The 17,500-nt window shown below is 35.5% G+C and overlaps 1 protein-coding gene across 1 annotated transcript in view; it reads right to left on the bottom strand.

The window, feature by feature from the left end:
- LOC125037128 (peroxidase-like) overlaps positions 1-17,330 on the bottom strand; it is a 22,517-nt gene extending 5,187 nt beyond the window's left edge. The window contains exons 1-9 of the mRNA XM_047630152.1: positions 16,978-17,330; positions 9,885-10,027; positions 8,398-8,614; positions 7,053-7,253; positions 6,351-6,574; positions 3,548-3,718; positions 2,451-2,624; positions 1,877-1,995; positions 257-359 (exon numbers count right to left, since the gene is read on the bottom strand). Coding sequence (XP_047486108.1) covers positions 257-359; positions 1,877-1,995; positions 2,451-2,624; positions 3,548-3,718; positions 6,351-6,574; positions 7,053-7,253; positions 8,398-8,614; positions 9,885-10,027; positions 16,978-17,093 — 1,468 coding nt within the window. The 5' untranslated portion in view covers positions 17,094-17,330. The remainder of the gene's footprint in view (positions 1-256; positions 360-1,876; positions 1,996-2,450; positions 2,625-3,547; positions 3,719-6,350; positions 6,575-7,052; positions 7,254-8,397; positions 8,615-9,884; positions 10,028-16,977) is intronic.
- Positions 17,331-17,500: the final 170 nt, after the last annotated feature.

Raw genomic sequence — 17,500 nt, 5'->3', positions numbered from 1 at the left:
ACCATTAAGAAGCTTCCATAACCTTGCGGGCGTGAAACAATAGTGGAAAGATTGTTATTTACTGTCTACAATCACCATTAAGAACGACCGTGACCTTGCCGAACTTGAAACAATAGCAATAAGGATGATAACCTTATTTTCTATCTCCAACTACTATTAAGAATCGTCCGTGACCTTAACAGACTTGAAACAATAGTCAAAATAATATTATTATTTACTATCTACAATCACCATTAAGAAGCGCCCGTGACCTTACCGGACTTGAAACAATAGCGATCGTATTTGATCTGATCCTCAACATTACACCCGTCGTCGGGGTCTTTGGATGCCGGGAGGAGTTCACGCCCATCTAGAGTCACCTGAGGAGAGTAAAGACGAGTGTAAAGTGTCAATGGAAAGTATATGGTGAACGGGAGAAGTTAATGGTCATCTGAAGAGAGTATGGGGGAGTAAATGGGAGTAAGAGAGTAAAGGAAAGAATCAGCTTAGAGGAGATGGTATAGAAAAAGAGTTAATAGACACCTAGGGAGAGTATGGAAGAGTAAATACGAGTAAAAGAGTAAAGGAGAGTCAATGAAAAGGAAAAGATGAATAAAAAGAGTATGGAAGAGTATATATGAGTAAAGAATAAAGGAAAAAGTCAATAAAAAAGGAAAAGATGAGTGCGAAGATTAATTATGCGCATAAAAGAGTAAAGAAAGAAATAAAGAAAAGTAAATGGTAAATATTAACAGTTAATAGTCACCTGATGAGAGTATAGGAGACTAAGTATGAATAAAAGAGTAAATAAAAGAGTAAGTGAAAAGGAAATAGTATATAAGAGGAGTTAGTAGTCATCTGAAGAGAGCAGGAGAGAGTAAATACGAGTAACGAGTAAAAGAAAGAGCCAATTATAAGGGAAATATGAATACGAAGAGTTAATAGTCACCTGGGGAGAGTATCGGAGAGTAAGTATGAGTAAAGAGTAAAATGAAAGTAAATACTAAATAAAAAAAATACTAAATAATAGTCTCCTGAGGTGTGTAAATAAAAAAATAAAAAAAAGTAAAAAGGAGTCAATGAAAAGGAAGATACGAATAGCAAGAGTAAATAACCAGAGAAAGGAGAGAATGGAAGAGTAAATACGAGTAAAAGCGTAAAGGAGAGTAAATGAAAAGAAAATAGTGAATAGGCGGAGTTAATAGCCATTTGAGAGAGTACGAGAGAGTAGACACGAGGAAAGGGATAAAGGAGAGAGTAAAATGGAAGTAAATAGTGAATAAGAAGAGATAATAATCACCTGGCAGAGAAAATAGGAGTAAAGAGTAAGCAAAAGAGTCAGTGAAAAAGATATAGTAAATAACAAGGATTAATTATAAACAAGAGCCATATATGAGTAAACGGTGGAAAAGAAAGAAAATATAAAAATAGCAGAGCTCTTAAAACCACGAGAAAAGAGGAAACAAAACAAAAAAAAAGTAAAGAGAAGAGTAAGTAAAAAAAAAAAAAATAGAATAAATAGTAAACAGGAGTAAAGTGAGAAATGTAATAATTACAGGAAGAATCTGTTCAATAATTTCGACATTGTATAACTTGCCTGCTGCGAAGGATCTTAATACAAAATAGCATGTATTATTATTGAATTATATCTTATCGAAAAAGTGATTTAAAAGAAAGAATTTAAAAAAATAAAACACGATTTCTTTTCATCTATAATCATTACCATTATCATTTAGAAATTCACTGATTCTCCCCATCAAATGCCTTCACAACTTCCCCTTTCCCCCCCTCCTCCCCCTCCCCCCTTCCCCTTCCCCTTCCCCCTTCCTCTCCCCACAAACTTTCCCTTTAAAAAAAAAAAAGTTCACGAAGCTTTCACCTCTAAGTCTTTCCCTACCTGCGAATCCAATAGACCGTCCTTGTGTATCCTGAGCGAAGTGAGCTGTTCGTCTGACGTTCCGTAAATCACAGAACCGTCCAGGAAAGCTGTCTGTTGGTTGATCTGTTCCCTTGGGCCTGGGGAGGCAGGGGAGGGAGAGTAATAAGGATGAGGATGATGTGGGTGGGGCTGATGATGATGATAATGAGAATGAGAATTATAAGGATATTTATTATGATGGTGATGGTGAATGGTGAATGGTGATGGTGATGGTGATGGTGATGATGATAACATTAACAATAACAATTTCAATAATATTAACAATAACAATTTCAATAATATTAACAATAATAATAAAAATAAGGATAATAATAATAATAAAGATTATTATCATTATCATCATCATCATCATACTCATCATTTCTATCATCACCATTATCATCATAATAACACCCCCCACACCCCTACCCCCACCTCCACCCCAACAGTCACCCCCTATCCCCATCCCACCACCCACCACCCCCTCCCCATCCCCCACTCCCCCCACCCCACCCCCCCACCCCCTCCCCACCCACCACACCCCCATACTCACCAAAATTACACCTGGACGAGGGGGCGGAGCGCGTGAATTCCATACAGGTGAGGTTGTGGGCGGCATAGAAGTGGTCGTCGGCCGGCACGGGGATCGACGCGCACTGCGGGTGGAGGAGGGAAGGTTCCTCGAGGACTTCGACGGAGCAGCAGGGAATGGCGCTGTTGTTGGAGCCTGCAGGGGGGGAGAGGGAAGAGGGAGAGGGGGAGAGGGGGAGATTTTGTGGAGGGTGTGGGTGGAAGTTTAGATTTTTTTTCTTTTTTTTTTTTTTTTAGTTTGTTTTTGTTTTTTTGGGGGGATTGGGTGTTTTGTTTTGGTTGGTTGGTTGGTTGTTTTGATTTGTTTGTTTTGATTTGATTTTATGTCTTAATTCGCTTGTTTGTGTTTGTTTTTTAAATGTTTTTAATTGTTTGTTTGTTTATTGGTTTATTTGATTTTTATTTGTTTCTTTATTTGATTTATATTTGTTTCTTTATTTGATTTCTAATTGTTTGTTTATTTGTTTACTTTTTATCTGTTTATCTATTTATTTCTTTATCTATTTACCTATTTACTTTTTTGCCTATTTCTCCATTTACTTTTTTCAGCAATATATCTATTAACATTATTATCTATATATCTATTTTTTTGTCTATGTATCTATTTACTTTTTATTTTATTTATCAATTTATTTATCTACTTATTTATTTCTTATTTATCAATTAATGTTTACTGATTTATTTAGTTACTTATTATTTTTTTATTGTATCGTTAAGGGTATAAGAGAGAAAGAAAGAGAGAGAGAGATAGAAAGAGAGAGAGAGAGAGAGAGAGAGAGAGAGAGAGAGAGAGAGAGAGAGAGAGAGAGAGAGAGAGAGAGAGAGAGAGAGAGAGAGAGACTGAGAGACTGAGAGACTGGGAGACAGAGAGACAGACAGACAGACAGACAGACAGAAAAAGACAAAGACAGAAAGCTCATAAATACCCCCCCACACACACAAAAAAAAAGGGACAGGCAAAACAAAAAAACAAAAAACAAAAACAAAAAAACACAGAACTCAAACTCAGAAACTTAAAAAAAGACAAAAAAAAAAAAAAAAAAGTTCCTCAGAACCCACCTTTGGACAGCGCAGTGGCCGTGATGTCGTGATCGACGAACTGCCCCCAACTCATGGTGAGGACGGTGTAGGAGCGAGACTCGACCAGCTTATTACTGTGGACGATGTTGGTGATGAGGCGCGCGCTGGGGAGGTCAGTGCCGTCGCGAGCGAGGCGGAGAGATGAGACGCCTAGGGGAGGAGGAGGGGGAGGGAGGGAGAGGGGGAGGGGGGGGTTAGTACGTTTGGTATGTGGAGGGTAATAAGGCTGAAGAGATGGGTTGGTATCGTATAGAAGAGAGATAGGTAGATGTATTTAGAAATGTATATTAGCACACAGGAAGGCGTGTGAGTACGTGTGGGTATGTATCTTTTACTCATTCTCTTCATAGCTGTTTCCTCTCCGCCCTGGAACACATATTTTCTTCTCTTTTTCTGAGCACTTCTATTTCACATTCTCCGTTCTCGCCCCTTGTTCCAAAATAGTTTTACATTTCCTTCTTCTTCCCCCCCACTTCTCATTCCCTTCCCCCTTTTCCTCCTTCGTCATACCCCTGTATCGTTTGTCAACCGCAAGAGACGTCCATCCACCTTCTTCCTCTCAGATTTCAATCCTTCTCTCCTGCCCGCCACCGCATCGTCTCCTTGGGTTTGTCTTGATATAATTCTAATTAATGAATTATCTCCGCATGCATTTCAGAAGGAAATGTGGATTTGACTCTAACAAGAATAATCTTACAAGTCAGTTACATTATTATTACTTTCCTTCCAGTTATTAATCACTACAAAAATTATTTATGCATTATAGTTCGTCTACACATTCCAAGAATCCCAAAGAACTTGCTATAAAACTATTTAATCATAATTCAAACCATAATGATATTAATGCACGTCTACCCCAACAGCAAGCATAACGAGGTAGGGTAGACGGCAATGGGCAGTGATCTCATGCTTCGGCGTAATCTGAGTTGGACGTCTGCCTTGCAACTGAATCAATGATTGGGGAACGATATCCTTGTGTAGACGAGACGCTGGGTAATACACTCTGTTGTGCTAATTTTACGGAGTCTAGTGTGTGTGTGTGTGTGTGTGTGTGTGTGTGTGTGTGTGTGTGTGTGTGTGTGTGTGTGTGTGTGTGTGTGTGTGTGTGTGTGTGTGCAAGTATGATCCGGTATATAAACACGTATACGCTTACTAACAACTATAGGCCTAACATATACATGTACAGACATATGTATAAACATGCAAGAACAGTGACGCACATGAAATGAAATGAGCCACAGCAACAGAGAGAAAAAACAAAACAAAAAAAAATCGCGACGTTTTGAGCTAAATTAAGTTCCTCGTCAGACTGTAAAAACTAAATGAATCAGTTTCGTCTTTCCTGTCTGGCACGTCTTCTAGTCTGAGGAAAACGTCACATTTTAGTATTATTAGAAACAAACTCTTACTATTTCTTCTTTTTCTTACTTATTCTTTTTACTTTTTATTTCATACTTTTCATTTGTTACTCATTAATTTGCATTCTTATTTTGGAACATACTTTTAACGAAATGTATTGTCTCTTATTATTCGAGTCCGGCATTTATCATTTTCTCGTCTTCATTTGTTTTTTTTTTCCCTAGAGAGTTTTATGTCCTTCATCTAAGTCGTCCTGAATTCTTAATCCGTTTGTTTCATTTAGGAATAAATAGCATTTGACATTCTAACTCACGTGATATTTAACTGGTTTCAGTGTCATATCGTAACATACTCCAGAAACACGGATTTATGGTGTAGGTATTTTAGGAAGAAATTCCAGGATTTCTGGATTATTTACCTTAGGTCAAAGTATCTCAGAGATGACCCGTTATTCCTGCTGAGTACAGAGAGAGTAAATATTTTTAAATAAGTTGCTGGATTTTTGGATTATTTACCTTAGGTCAAAGTAGCTCAATCCCGCTTTGGAGAAGGATTGAGGTAACCCATTACTCCTTCTGAGAACACGGGTAAATATTTTTTTCTTAGAAGTTACTGGATTTTTTGGGTCGTTTGCGGTTGAGATGGAACATCCCAGTCCAAAAGAAGTTTCAGAGAAGTTTCCTTCGAGTGTAAAAAGAATAGATATTTTAGGATTTCTGGGACGTTTTATCATTTATTTGGGGTCAGAATAGTACAATCCCCATCTGTAGAAACTTTAAGATAACTTCCCTTTCTCTTCCAGAGTGCAGAGATAGTTGTCGTTTGAGTCAAGTTTCCGGATCTTTTTGTCATTCATTTTGGATCCAAATGGTATATCGCCTACTGTAGATAATCCCTTCTTCTCTTCCGGATTGCGTAAATAGCAGAAATTTTAGTCTTGTACCCGGATTACTTTATCAGAAATTTTAAGAAACCTTTCTTTTCTTTCCTTGAATGCAAAGAGAGTATTTTTTTTTTTTCTTTTGTTATGTTTTCGGACTTTAGTTATTCGTTTGGAATCTGAATGACCTCTCCAAAGCATATTTGTGCTTTGATTTTAGTATAGTATTCATTGTTACTTACTTACTTATAAGAGACATTATCTATTAATATATTTCTAAACGTTTTAAATATCTTAACATCTTACTCCCACAAGGTATTCGCCGCTAATGACCCTCGCAGTTGACGCGGCAGATAATTCTAAATAATCAATCAATCAACTCCTTCTCCAACCCCCCCCCACCCACCCCACCCCATCCCCACTTCGAATAGATAGATAACAGATATTTCAATCAAGTCTCCGACTGCTTTTAATCCCTCGCTTAGGATCAAAATGGCGTTCCTTCCTCCCCTCCCTTTTCCCCCAAAGAATAAATCCACTCACCGTCCCCGTAATCCGGCGGCATTGCGCGTCGGAACTGCGTGAAAGCCGCTCCCCACGTAGGATTCTTCAGGTTGTTGCAGGTCCCGTCGGCTGACCTGTACGGGTAGGCCGCGTCGCAGGGGGGAGGGCTGGGGCGTAGCAGGGTCTGGTCGCAGTAAGGAGACCCGGACAGGTCGCCAACCCACTGCGAGTCGAATGTTGTTGTTTCTCGGGTCATGTTGAGCCTTTAGGATGGTGTTGAATGTTTTGATTAAATCTTATGTCTACTGATTGCTATCCGTATTTTGAATTTTGTATTCATTATGCTGATTATCATTATAAGTCAATTATTAGGATTGGTGAATGCTAAGGTTGAGATTATATATAATGCTAGAGGGAATCAGCATTATTTCAAGGACCTAAGATTGGAACCAAAATTCATATTACCATAGCCTCGATCCCCCTCGTAAAAAAATAAAAAAAAAAAGAACAATACAAAAATATCTTACTGCATAATATCCAACCAAAATCCCCATAAATAAACAAACAAAAAAAAGTGAAAAGAGAAGAAAACTACCTGTAAACAAAACAAAATCATAAACAAGCTAAAAGAAAGAAAAAGAAGAACAAAAATAATACCTATAAACCACCTGTAAACAAAACAAAATCATAAACAAGCAAAAACTAAAACCAAAAACCAAAAAAAAATAATAATAATAATACCTCGACTTAAAAGCAGCTGTGGCTTCGTCCATAAGGTAGCCCTGCTTCGCCATTTTCGTCGCCAGGGGATGCGTTTTCCTGAAGGCTTGCTGGTGCTTGTAGGAGGCAGAGCCGTGGGCCAGGGTGAGGTTGCGTTTGGCCAACTCCTCCTCTATTTTGGCGGCCTCGGCTTGACGTGAGGAACCCGTTGCTAAGGAGTCGCTGTGTGAATTGGACTTGGCTGTTACTCGTGTGGGATTCATGTCGTACAAATTGCAAATAGAATAATGAAGGGAAGGATAAGATAAGAGGGAGGGAGGGAGGGTGGGAGGGAGGGAGGAAGAGAGGGTGGGATGGAGGGAGGGAGGGAGGGAGGGAGGGAGGGAGGGAGGAAGGGATGAAGGGGGGAGGGAGGGAAATATGAAGGGAGAGGGAGGGAGGGAGGAAGGAAGAGAAGGAGGGAAGCAGGGAGGGAGGGAGGGAAGAAGGGAGTGAGACAGGGAGGGAGGGAGGAAGAGAGGGAGTGAGGGAAGGAAGGAGAGGGAGGAAGAGAAGGAAGGAAGGAAATAGGGAGGGAAGGAGATGGGGAGGGAGAGGGAGGGAGGGAGGGAGGGAGAGAGATTTAGTATGAAACAGATTGAATGAGATACTTACAAAGAGAGAGAGAGAAATATAGATAGATAGATATATATAGAGAGAGAGATACATTTACGTGTTAGAAAGAAAACAAAAGAAAGCTCATTCACACATTAAAATCTCCCCTCCCCCTACCTCCCCTATCCACCTAAAACATCCGCCTCATCCACACATCCAACTCACAGAAGATTTATATTCCCGAAACATTCACAGTGCTATGACTCTGAATACTTCATCCACCCATATTCCCCATCGACTCATCCATCTATTCATCCACTCCCCCCCCTCCTCATCCACCCGTTCACCTTCCTCCCCCTCTCTCATCCACTCCCCATCCCCCTCCCTCTTCTCAGCCTAGATTCCCAAATCCACCCAACCATTCACTCATCCACCATCCACTCATCCACCCCCCCCCCCCCACCTCACATCCACCGGCATCCAGGGCGGCAATTTCGACGGCTTTCGATTCCAATTCCTCCCTTATCCACTCCCCCCCTCCTTCATCCACTCCCTTCCCCCACCCCCTCTCTCATCCACTTCCCAGCCCCCATTCCCCTATCCACCCATTCACTCAACCCCCCTACTCATCTACTCATCCACCCACCCCCACCCCCCATCATCCACCCACCCCCACCCCTCATCCACCCACCCCCACCCCCCACTCATCCACCCCCCCCACCCCTCATCCACCCCCCCACCCCTCATCCACCTCGCCCCCTCATCCACCCACCTCACATCCACCGGCGTCCAGGGCGGCAATTCCGACGGCCTTCGATTCCAATTCCAGGTGTCCTCATTCCCGAAGGTCGACATGTCCGGAGCAGTCCATTCCGGGGCGTCGGGGTCATCCGGGTCAGTGGGGTCATTGGGGTCGAATTTCCTCTTGTTGGGGTCATCGGGGGTCCTCGTCTGGCTGCGCTCCCAACGGCGGACGTACCAGGGACTGTCTGAAGGGGGAGATGAGGGAGGGGGTCAGGTGGTGGGGGAGGGGTCAGGCGGTGGGGGAGGGGTCTGGGGGTGGGGAAGAGGTCTGTGGTAGGCTAATAGCGGGATTGTTTATATTTCTATCTATAGCCTATTATTTATATTTATTTGTCGGTATCTGTTTATATCTATTCCTATATATTTATATCTCTCACTATTCAGTTCTCTTTCTATCACTATCGACCACTATCCAGTTCTCTATCTATCACTACCGACCACTATCCAGTTCTCTATCTATCACTATCGACAACTATCCAGTTCTCTATCATTATCGACCACTAGCCAGGTATCTATCTATCACTATCCAACTATCTACTTATTTATATCCATAGCTATCGTATTATCTACCTAGCATTGCAGCATATCATAAAATATATATTCGATGTTTTTTCCTTAATTTCGACCTGAGAAATTTCCAAAATTACATTATAACCATTTCGATATATTTCCAATATCACACATTGCCCTGATTGTTAAAATAAATAGTCACTGTACTGAAACGGTGAAACTAGACTATACTCGTCCTGTGTTAAAATAGTAAAGAAGCCACGCTCTTAGTATTAGAGTTAAATGAAGCTTCGAAACACTCCTAATCGAATCAATGAGACTGTTCGAGACATATTTCGAGACATTCGGTTTGTTAAATCTGTGGGAGACCATTGGATATTCAAATGTATAGACGTCTCCATACACAGAACTAGAGGCATACCTATCTATCTGCATGGTCGATATGCGTTGCTCTATCGACTTATCTGATAGATAGGCATATGCAGTGATAGGCATTTATTTGTCTAAATATTAATTGGATCAAGCCTCTCGCAATTTTTACAAACTGGCCGATGGTTTACAAGAGTATTGTCGTGAATGTACCAAGAGAAATAGCACTGGTTGCAAAGAACGCTTCTGCTGAGACAACAGACAGACAATTTCTCTTTTAGGGCTAATCAAATCCCCCGACCCCCCCCCCCCCCCTTCTATTATGATCGTTCCCTGACACGAGAAAGTAAAACTCATTTCTCAAGTTTTTTATCCGATTTTCATGGTTGTTGGGAACCCTGAAGATAGGCAGATGTTTCTTTCTCTTTATCTCTTCTATATATCCTTCAATCTCTCTTACGAAAAATAAATAAATATATCAATAAATAAATGAATAACTAACTAAATAACTAAACAGATCAACACATAAATAAACGAATGAATAAATAGACATAATAATCGGCCTTTCCCACTCACCTCTGCGCGGCCAAGGCAAAGCCATAAGGATAACGAGGCTCTGATTAGCTTTCGCGACGTCCGTGCCTTCTCCTTCCGACGCCCTGATGCTCTGGCCTATCAGGACGGAGATCACGCTCGCCAGAGTGACCACGACTGCAGTTCTGTAGGAGGCGGGGGAGAGAGAAAGGTGTTCGGTTGTGCACTTTTTTTATTTTAAGTCTTTATTTTTATTTGTTTATTTATTTTTTTGTGTGTCTGTGTGTGTGTGTTTGTGTGTGTGTGTGTGTGTGTGTGTGTGTGTGTGTTCCTGTGAGCGCGTGTGTTTATGTGTGTGTGTTTCGTGTAGCTATTTTCTAAATTAAATAGTGTAAACTAATATTTTGCTGTAGCCCACAACATATCATTCCTTATTTTCTTATCTCCTACATCTAAAATACCATAAATTGTCTTTTTGGATCGCACAAACATACATACAAAATAAAAACAATTTAACACTAGCCCAGCTCAACATACAGACAAAACTTACATACATTTCACCTAATGCACAAACATACACATACACGTGCACACATTGTCCTTGTACACACACGCACACACGCACATCCACCACATGTACATCAACCCCCCCCCCCCCCCCCACCGCACGCACATTACTCTACCCCCCATACCCACAACACACCGATTAAGTACCCCTACCCCTTCCCTCCCACATACAAACATAATAATGATAATGATAATGATAATAATAATAATAATAATAATAATAATGATAATAATAATGACAATAATGATAATAATAGTATTAATAATAATAATAATAATAATAACAATAATAATAATAAGAAGAAGAAGAAGAAGAACGATAATAATAATGATAATAATAGTAATAATAATGATAATAATAATAATAGTAATAATAATAATAATAATAATAATAACAACAACAATACTACTACTACTAATAATAATAATAATAATGAAATAATAATAATAATAATAATAATAATAATAATAATAATAATAATAAAATAATAATAATAATAATAATAATAATAATAATAATAATAATAATAATAATAATAAAATAATAATAATAATAACAACAACAATAAAACACTCAACGCCTCTCCCCCCATGCCTAACCCAGCCATTCTTATATCCTTTGACGAGACACCCAACGCCTCATAAACGACATCCTGAGGCCTCATAGAACATCATATCCTTCAATCCTTATAGACCCCGCGACGCAGAATAGGATTCCCGAGAGGTCGTAAAGGGCGAGAATGGTAGTAAAAGGCAAAAGGGCGGGTTTTGAAAGAGGACTTGCCTTGGGAGAACGCGTGGCTGCTTTCCCTGATGGCTGGGAGGTCTGTCTGTCTGTTTGTCTGTCTGTCTGTCGGTCTGTTGGTTTCTTTGTTTTCGTTTCTGGTGGTTTGTCTGTCTGTCTGCTGTTTTTTTTATTTTCTTTTCTGGTGGTTTGTCTGTCTGTCTCTTGGGGTTTTTTTTGTTGGTCTGTCTGTCTGTCTGTTGGTTTCTTTGTTTTCTTTTCTGTTGGTTTTGTTAGATTTTTTTTGTTGGCCTGTCTTTCTGTCTGTCTGTTAGTTTCTTTGTTTTCTTTTCTGTTGGTCTGTCTGTCTGTTGGTTTCTTTGTTTTCTTTTCTGTTGGTCTGTCTGTCTGTTGGTTTCTTTGTTGTTTTTTTTTCCTGTTGGTCTGTCTTTCTGTCTGTCTCTTGATTTTTTAATCTGTTTGTTGTCTCTATCTCCATCTCTATCCCCCCCCCCCTCTCTCTCTCTCTCTCTCTCTCTCTCTCTCTCTCTCTCTCTCTCTCTCTCTCTCTCTCTCTCTCTCTCTCTCTCTCTCACTACCAGTTTATTTTGTTATGCATTAGTTTTCGTTCTATCATGATGATTATCAACTTTAATGATTACCACTGCTGCTAATATAATTATCAAAAACACTTTTTTCATAATCATTACAATAAAAAAAATAATATTATCAGTAATCATTACTTTAGCTGTTACTGAGATTTTCATTATTATCATCATTATCACTGTTATTGTTATTGCTCTTGTTACTCTTAACAATCATTGTTGATATTGCCATGATGATCACTATAACTGTCACGATAACTATGACTATTATCATAATGATTACAATTTTCGGTAATTATAACAGCTGCCATTCTGATTAGGATCACTATAATTATAATTTTCATTAAGATCATCTTTATTGTAATCATTCTAATTATCGACATAAATACCTCTATCTTCATGACCCTTTCCATCAATATCTTGAGTACCATTGCTGTGTTTGATTATGATTATCCTTATTAATATTAATTTTCAGGGACACGACGCTGTACACCGTAGTAGGAATAATTAAAATCAGAATGCTACAACAAAAAATAATAATGATAATAGTAGTAGGATAATATTAATAATACTAACTAATAATAATAATGATAATAATGACAATAATAATGATAACAATAATAAAAGTAATAATAATAATGATAACATTAATGATAATGATGATAATAATTGCAACAAAAATAGTATTAATGGTAATAAAGAAATCTAATAGTATTAATACTAATACGACTATTAATAACAACAATGGTAATCATAATGATAAAAATAACAATAATAATGATAATTATAATAATACCAATGATAATGATAATATTAATAAAAACAATAATAATGAAAATAACGATAATAATAATAATAATAATAATAACAATAATAATAATAATTATAATAATAATAATCATAATAACAATAATAATAATAATAATAATAATAAATAATAATAGTGATAACAACAAAAATTATAAGAATAAGAATAAGAACAATATAATTATTACTATTATTATCAACATTATCATTATCATCACTATTATTATTATAATGATGATAATAATCATTATTACTAGTAGTAGTAGTAGCAGCATTATTATTATCGTCATCATAATCTTTATTATTATTATTATTATTATTATTATTATTATTATTATTATCATTATTATTATTATTATCATTATTAATATTATTATCATTATTAATACTATTATCATTATTATTATCATCATTACTATTATTATCATTATTATTATTACAGTAATGATTATAAAATGATGATAATAATGGCGATAATAATAGTAATAATAATAATAATAAAATCATTACTATCATCATCATTTCTATTATCATCATTAATCATTATTTTTATCATTATCATTATTATTAACAATAGTATTACTATCATCATTATTATTATTATTACCATTATTATTAATATCATTATTAATACTATTATCATACCATTACCACAATGATACCAATAATAACAACAATGACATAATAATATAAATAATAATAATAATAACAATAATGATAAAAATAATAAACGTCATTATAGTAATACTACTACTACTGCAACTATTTCAAATTATAACAATGGTAAAAATAATAATGATAATAATAATCATCATAATATACATAATGATAACAATAATAACGAAATATCATGATGATGATAATGATGATAATAATGATAATGATAATCATAATGATAATAATAATATTAATAATAATAATAATAAAGATAAGAAGATGAAGAATAAGAACATGAATGTAGATAATGATAACAATGATGATGATAATGATAATATTAATAATAATAATAATAATAATAATAATAATAATAATAATAATAATAATAATAATAATGATAATAATAATAATGATGATTATGATGGTGATTATGATGATGATAAAGATGATGATAATGATAATGATGATGATGATGATGATGATGATGATGATGATGATGATGATGATGATGATGATGATGATGATGATGATAGCAACAACAGCATCAACAATAACAAAAATAACAATAATAATAATGATAATAATAATAATAATAATAATAATAATAATGATCATGATGATACTACTACTACTGATAATAATAATAATAATAATGATAATAATAATGATAATGGGCATGAATAGTACTAATCATGATCATAAAATGCATGATAACAATAATAATACAAAATAACAATAACAACAACAACAGCGACGACAACAATAACAACAATAACAATAATAATAATAATAATAATAATAATAATAATAATAATAATAATGACGATGATTATTATTACTGATTTATTATCATTATTACTATTATTATCATTATTATTTTTGTTTTTATTAATGATTGCCACTAAAATTATACTGTTATAATTATCATAATTATTATTATTATTACCAGAAAGAAAAAAATAACAACAATTTTAATGATAATATCGATAAGGATGAAGATGATAATTATTGTATTAATAATAATAATAGTAACAACAACAACAACAATAACAATGATGATAATGATAATACCAATACTAATGATAATAATAACAATATTCATAATTATGATAAAAATAGTCATGAAAATAACAAGTGCAACGAACAAACAAACAAACAGACTGGCGGACGGGCGAAACACAAGCAGAATTATGGTATGATAATTATGCAAATAATAATGATTATAATAAGAATATGAATAGAAATAATAATGATGATAATAACAATAGTAACAACAATAACAATAATAATAATGATGATAACAACAACAACAATAATAATAATGATAATAATAATAATAATAATAATAATTATAATAAGTAATGATAATAATAATAATAATAATGATAATAATAATAATAATAATAATTAATAATAATAATAATAATGATAATAATAATAATAATAACAATGGTAATAATGATAATGATAATAATAATAATAATAATAATAATAACGAAAATAATTATAATAATAATGTTATAACAATAATAGTAACCAGGAATATGATGCTAAATATGACAATAAGAACACAAACAACAACAACGACAATAACAACGCCATCATCATCATCAACAACAACAAAAACAAAAACAACAACAACAACAACAACAACGACAACAACGACAACAATAATAACGATGATGATGATGATAATAATAACGAGTTAAAATTCCATGGAACGAAAAAGAAATCATGAGGGACTTTTCCTTCCTTTCCCCCTCTTTCTCTCTCCTTCGTCTACCTCTAGCCTCCTCTCTCCCCTTTTCTTTTCCTTTTTCCGTTCTGCCACTCCCTCTTTCTTAATTTCCCTCCTCCCCTCCTATTGTAAGTCGTTTTTTTCTGTTTCCTTTCCCCTCTTTCTCCTTCACCTTTCCCATCTCCTTTGCTTCGTTGTTCCCTTCCCTCCCTCTCCTATCCCCCTTTTCTCTCTGAATCCTCTCTCCCTTCCCCCTCTCTTTCCTTTTACCCTTCTCCTTTACCTCTTTAAGCCCCTCTCTGTTTCTCATCCCTTTCTCTTTCCCCATCTCTCTTTTCTTTTTAAACCCACTTCCTCTCCCTTTTTCCCACTCCCCTTTCTCCCTTTCTCCTACTCTTATTTAAATATCCTTTCTTCTTCTTCCTTTCCCCTTCCTCTTCTATCTTCCTTTACCTCCCCTTCGGATAGACGCGTAAATAATAAAAGTGCATAAACTGACGGTCTAACTACTTTGATGCAGTGTACTTGCCTCGGATTTGTATGATTAACGTGTGACGTGAAAACGAGAGGACAAATAAAAATCGTAATTAAATCATAGAGATAATAATAACAATGATGATAAGAAGAACAAAATGAAAAAGAAGAACAAAAAGGATAATAACGACAACAAAACAACAGCAGTAGCAACAACAACAGCAATAATAATGATAACAATAACAATTGAGTTAGAATAAGATTCTGATAAGATTCGTAATGTGGAACATTTATACGTGTATGTGTGCGTATGTTTTTCTTAAATGTTTTCAGTTGTCAATCATCACCCCATTTTACATCAAAGTGAAGTGACTTTAACTCCGCAGTCATGTTAATTACGATTTCAGGCGCAACGGGTGAATGAACGAACGAACGACAAGTAGAATTATGGTAATGATGATCATAGTAATAATAGTAATAGTAATGATAATGACAACAATAATGATAATGATAATAATAATAATAATAATAATAATAATAATAATAATAATGATGATGATGATGATGATGATCATAGCATCAGCAGTAGTAGTAGAAGTGATGATGATGATGATAACAATAGTAATAATAATTATGGCAATAATGATTTATCATAATAGTAATGAAAATATCATGATAGTAATAACAATTATAATAATAACAATAACAATGACTAGTAATAACAAATGATAATAACTATAACAATAATAACAACAACAACAACAACAATAATAATAATAACGAAAATAATAATAACATCAACAAAAATGATAACAATAGTAATAATGATAAAATAATAATAATGATAGCAATAATAATGATAATGATAATAATAATATTAAACAAACAAAACAAAAATAATAGCAATAGTAACAGCAGTAGCATTAATAATAGTAATAGTAGTATTAGTAGTGAGGATTGATGATGATGATGATTAACAATTATTATCATTACTGTCAGTCCATCTTCATTAAAATAAACAATACAAATTAGTATTGATGCCATTATTACTGTCATAAATGTGACCATCACTCTATTATGATTTTCATCACCCCTACCATTAATACTTTTATGATCACTTTTATCCATAATCTTATTGATCGATTGGTTGTAATCATCGCGATGGTTAAAATCATTACTGTTATGACACTTATATTATTTTGATATTCTAGGTTGTGGTTATGACCATCTTTATCATTATCATTATTACTGTCCTCATCATTGCCATTAATAAGGTTATTATACGTATCATTGCCATTATCATGATACTTATCATCATTGTTGTCATCGGCACTATGATCATTATCAACAGTTATGATAATTCTTATTATCATCATGCCCATCAACTTCACATCATTAATACCATTATAACTTACAATGATATATATATATAATATATAAATCGACAGATAGATAGACAGAAAAAAAGGATGTGTTGGTAGAACAGACTAAACAGAGAGAAAGGGAGACCGACTAACAAGTAAAACTAAGTAAGAGTAATGAAACCATCAGAATTATACTCACAGGGCTGTAGCTCCTAGACAATACCGGTAGCTCCTTATAGTGCGCCGGATGCTTGCCATTGTACGTGGTTGTTCACTGTACACACCAGGGATCTCATTATATCCAGCGGTCGCCATTTTGTTCTAGTGGTATACTCTATGGCGATGTTATAGGTTCGCGATTTTTTCTTGCTTTGATATCCAGGTATGTTTAGAAGCTCAAAGTTTCCAAACGTAAATGAGTTTTCTTCTCTTTTTCTTTTTCCTACAAACGAAAATTCCAGCGAGGGACCGAAGAGCCGATCCGTTCAGGATGAAGCGGCTTCGAACACTGAAGGCCGGGAAGCGAGCACGTGGTGACCGAGTAGGAGGCGGAGGAAGAGGAGGAGGAGGAGAGGCTGCTCGGCACAGACGGAGGAAGAACGACACTGTCCAAGGCGGCCGCGAGGGGGCGTCGAGGAGGCTATCGGCGACCCAGAGTCAGGTGATCTTGCGAGGCAAAGGTAACACGAGACGAGGTGAGCCGTTCCTTCATTTATGTGGCT

The sequence above is a fragment of the Penaeus chinensis genome, chromosome 22 (assembly GCF_019202785.1).
Source record: "Penaeus chinensis breed Huanghai No. 1 chromosome 22, ASM1920278v2, whole genome shotgun sequence".
Classification (NCBI taxonomy): domain Eukaryota; kingdom Metazoa; phylum Arthropoda; class Malacostraca; order Decapoda; family Penaeidae; genus Penaeus; species Penaeus chinensis.
Note: the sequence above shows the minus strand (reverse complement) of the source record. Positions and strands in the feature narration are given on the sequence as shown.